Genomic DNA, 4201 nt, shown 5'->3' on the forward strand with positions numbered 1-4201 from the left:
TCGTCGGGCTGCGAGAGCCGGGGGGCTCCACAGTGCCAGCGCCCGGCCGCTCTCCTCTGCTCCAACCCACTTCCTTGTGTTGCAGCTCGGGGCCGTGGCCCCCAGCACTGTTCTTTGCCGCCAGCCCCTCAGCGTTGTTTATAGCCGTGACTTAAATATGTCCCTTCTCCCCCCCTCGCTGTGGCAAAGGTGTGGCCGGGGCAGGAAAGCAGCTAACAGGGGCTGGGCACCAGCAGCACCTTTGAGAAACTGACCCCAGGGAAGCTGGGCTGGTGACAGGTGGCCCTTTGGGCGTGTTAATCCCTATGCATTTGCTGTCTTTGTAGTTCAAGACCACGTCCCACTCAGAAGGAATCGGGTGCTGCAGAAGCACTTGGCTACTGCGGAGAGTGTTGCCCTGCAGAGCGGATTACCCCCAGATGCACTCGGCGAACTGCTGAATGTGGCACTCAGTGGCAAACATGGTAAGACGTTTATATGCTGCTGTTGTGCCCTGTGAATGCGACTCCCTCCCTTCTTGCTGTATGTGCCGCTTTGAGACAATTAGTGGCTGTTGCCTAAAATTTTGTAGGTAGCGGGTGAAGGAGAATCACAATACAGGCACGGACACTCAGTTGGCATGTATGAGTAGGCAATACAATGTACTAAAGACATCATGCTTATGTAGCCTTGATGTTGGAGCAGGTCCTGAGAATTGATCAGGCTCTGAGGTTGAGAGAGAGACACACACACACACCAAGTTGTCATCTAAGCAGCAAGTCCAGCTGGTGTCTTGTCTTCATACTTTCTTTCCATACATATACAGGCCTGTTTTCTGTTTGTGCTTCTGAAGTACTTTTCCTTTTCCTTTGTGTCCAACTTCACTTAGGACTAGAGGTACATTGATACACTGGTCCGTTATCAGATCAGTACCGATACAAAGAAAATTGGCTGCATCAGAAATAGGCCTGATGTGGCCGATAAATAACTGTGCCTGCAAGCAGCTGCAGCGCAGCACGCAGGCAGTGGGGGGCACAGCCTGACAACTTGGAGAGCTACGTACAGCTGGTAAGACTGGTGTGATGGAAGGGGAGGGAGGAAGGAATGGGCAGGAGGGGGCGCAGATAAAGGACCCCCACAATGAGGGAGGAAGCAGGGGCTAAGGCAGGTGCTGCCCAGCTGGAGCGGGGCATGGGACGGAGCCACAGTTCATGCGGGGGGGTGGCTCCCACCACTGTGCGCACCACTGGGGACAGACACACACACACACATGCCCCTAGATCTGTTCAGGTTGGGTGGACTGCAGCTGCTCTTCTCGGAGGGGGCTGGGTTCAGGGTGGGCGGCGATGCTGGGAGGGGACTGCAGCTACCCCAAATTTGCCAAAACCTCCCCATAGCACCCTCCCAGTGCCACTGCCGCCTGCCCCAAGCCCAGCCCCAGCTCAATGCCCTGCCTCCACCCATGTGCTGGGAAGAGCTGTGGCTGTGCCAGTGCTGGGAGGAGGGCTGTGGGGAGGCTATGGTGAAACTTGGGGTGGCTGCAGCCCCCTCCATAGCCCCCTTCCAGCGCCCAACCCAAGAAGAGCCTGGTGCAGGCCTGGTTCCAGCCCACAGCTGCAGTCCACCTGCCCCGCACAGATCCCAGGGCACGTGCCCCCTCCCCCGATGCCCTTTTGGGGTGTGCGCAGTGATGGGAGCCCCTCCTCCCCTTCCCTCCTCAATGAGCTGCGTCTCAGTTCCGTGCCCTGCCCCACCCTGGCTGGGCAGTTCCTGCCCCCTCCCTCCCTCCCTGCGAGGGGTGTTGATCTGTCCCCCACCACCCCCCACATGCTCCTTCCCTCCCCTCTCCCCTTCCACCACAACAGACTTATCAGCTGCATGCAGCTGTATCAGAAATCAGATCAGTATCAGTCGATATGCCTCCTTAAGAATTGGCTGCCAGTATCGGACCCCAAAATCTCTATTGGTGCACCCCTACTTAAGATGTTTCCCCATCTTCACTTTGTTGTACGCAACTTGTGATCAACTCATGACTGGTGTACATTCAGATATCTGTAACCATAATGTTTTCATGCATGGTAACCTGTTTTGCTGATACAGCAGTCACCATGACTAAACTCAGAATTGTCATGTGTCTCACAGCTGTTTGGCTACAGCTGCATTGTCATAGTTTGGCTCTTAATGTAAATATCTAGACTCTTTAAAGTTCTTGGAAGGGGGGGAGGCCTGTGGCAGGTCTTTCAGCCCTGCTTGGCTCAGGCTTGGGTAACCTGGGCCATGGCACATGTAGCCAGTCCCACTGCCTCCTGGCGCACAGCAGGACTGGGGTGGTGCAGCAGCCGGACTTGCTTCCCAGTAGTCTGCACAGTGGCAGCTCCTTCCAGGTGCTGCTACCAGTTTCTGCTTTCAGGCACCCTGGCCCATCTGCCCTGTACCCACCGCCAGGAGTGCCAGACAGAGCGGATGGGCAGGGTCTCTATGGAGACCAGCCCAGGACCCCCACAAGTAGGACATGCTCAGCTGGGCAGATGGGATGGAGATGCATGTGGGTGGGGAGAGGCATTGGGGAGCAGAATGGGTGGACAGGGCTTGGGCTGGGATTGGAATCATGGGGTGGGGCCAGGGTCTGGGCAGAGCCATGATCCACTGCCCACGTCCCTGCAACAGGTAGTGGTTCCATGAGCAGGAGCACATGGGGAGCAGAACGCAGCTCTGCCCCAGGCCCCAGCCCTGCACTGTCACTGGCTCTGTGTAGGTAGAGGGAGAAAATATTTGGGGGGGCTGAGCACACCATAGTGAGGGACAGAGTGGGGCAGGGGCTGGGGTGAATGGGGCCCCAGGGTTGGAGCGGGTCATCCATGGGTGCGGGGAGGCTCCTGCCACTGCATGCACCCCAGGGGAGGTACAGGGGCACATGCCCCCTGGATTTGAGCACAAGGTGGAGGCGGGCTGCCCTCTGTGCCCTCTTCCTGCTGCCTCAGAGCTGTGTGATGCCATGTGCCTGACGCCCTCAGCCTGCGCCATATCCCTTGCCTGTCTGGCAGGGCACAGAGCATTGGTCACACAGCTCCCACAGCAAAGGCAGAGAGGCACAGAGCCCAGCCTGTAGTGGCAGCCCGCCTCTGCCCCATGCACAAATCCGGGTGGCACATGTGCTGCCATACCTCCCCCATGGTGCACGCAGTGACAGAAGCCCTCTGCATCCCTGAACAAGCTGCCCCGGGCTCCAATAGTCCCACAACCTGCCCCAGGGCCCTGTTCATTCTGGCCCTGCCCCACTCAGTCCCTTACTGTGGGGGTCTTGATCTGTGTGCGCCGCCCCCCCGGCAAGCGTCCCTTCCCCTTCACAGACTGAGACTTGCCTGCCATGCTGGGCAGTAATACACATGCCCAGCTGTGAGTGTCTTGAGTCTGTTCTCCCCACTACCTCCTCCGCTGCAGCCACCTGGAGCCCATACCTAGGCTGCCCTGCTGTCCTGCCTTGGAAGGGGGTAAGCCCTGTTAGCCCTGACCTTCCACTGCTTATGCTGCCCTGTAATCCCAATCCTGGCCCTGGTCCCACCCATCCCACTCCCAGACACAGCTCCCTGTCCTTCCATGGCCACATCCCCTCCACCCATCCAAATGTACCCTACCTGTACAGGTTCTGGGTCAATCTCCATGGAGTCCTGGGGATCTCTGGATGGTGATAGTGCAGGGCCGGGGCCTGGGACAGAGCTGTGACCCACTCCCCGCAAGCTCCTGGCCATGAAACTGGCATGCAGGGAGTAGATCAGGCTTGTCCAACATACAGCCCGTGGGCCACCATGTGGCCCGCCAATCCATTTTATCTGGCCCGCGGCAGCGCCGCCAGCGCAGGGCTGCGGCGGGGCTGCAGAGTACAGAGCCACCGCTGCAGTGCGCGGGGCCGCGGCAATGGTGGTGCGGTGCGGTGCCCCAGCTGGCAGGGAGGGGAGGGGAGCTGCTTACCCCCGCGGGTCCCGGGGGAGCGGCCCCGCGCAGGAGGGCAAGCAGCAGCCGCTGGCACTGCCGGCCCATGCCTGCCTCATCACCCGCCCGCTTCAGGGCAGCCCCGCTGCCCTGCCCGGCCCCACAGCAAGGTGGCGTCTGCTCCCCCAGGGCGCTGTGGCTCTCTGGGCCCAGTCGCGAGGCCCAGAGGGGGCCACTTCTCATGTGCTGCTGGGGATGGGAGGAGGAGCCTGGCTGGGGCTTGACCCGGGCG

At 59.8% G+C, this 4201-nt stretch overlaps 1 protein-coding gene across 1 annotated transcript in view; it reads left to right on the top strand.

Annotated features, from left to right (window-relative positions):
- Nucleotides 1-4201, top strand: part of CENPI (centromere protein I) — a 38895-nt gene that overhangs the window by 299 nt on the left and 34395 nt on the right. The window contains exon 2 of the mRNA XM_006026531.1: nt 327-464. Within this exon, the coding sequence (XP_006026593.1) occupies nt 327-464 (138 nt within the window). The remainder of the gene's footprint in view (nt 1-326; nt 465-4201) is intronic.

This window comes from Alligator sinensis, unplaced genomic scaffold, assembly GCF_000455745.1.
Source record: "Alligator sinensis unplaced genomic scaffold, ASM45574v1 scaffold387_1, whole genome shotgun sequence".
Lineage (NCBI taxonomy): Eukaryota > Metazoa > Chordata > Crocodylia > Alligatoridae > Alligator > Alligator sinensis.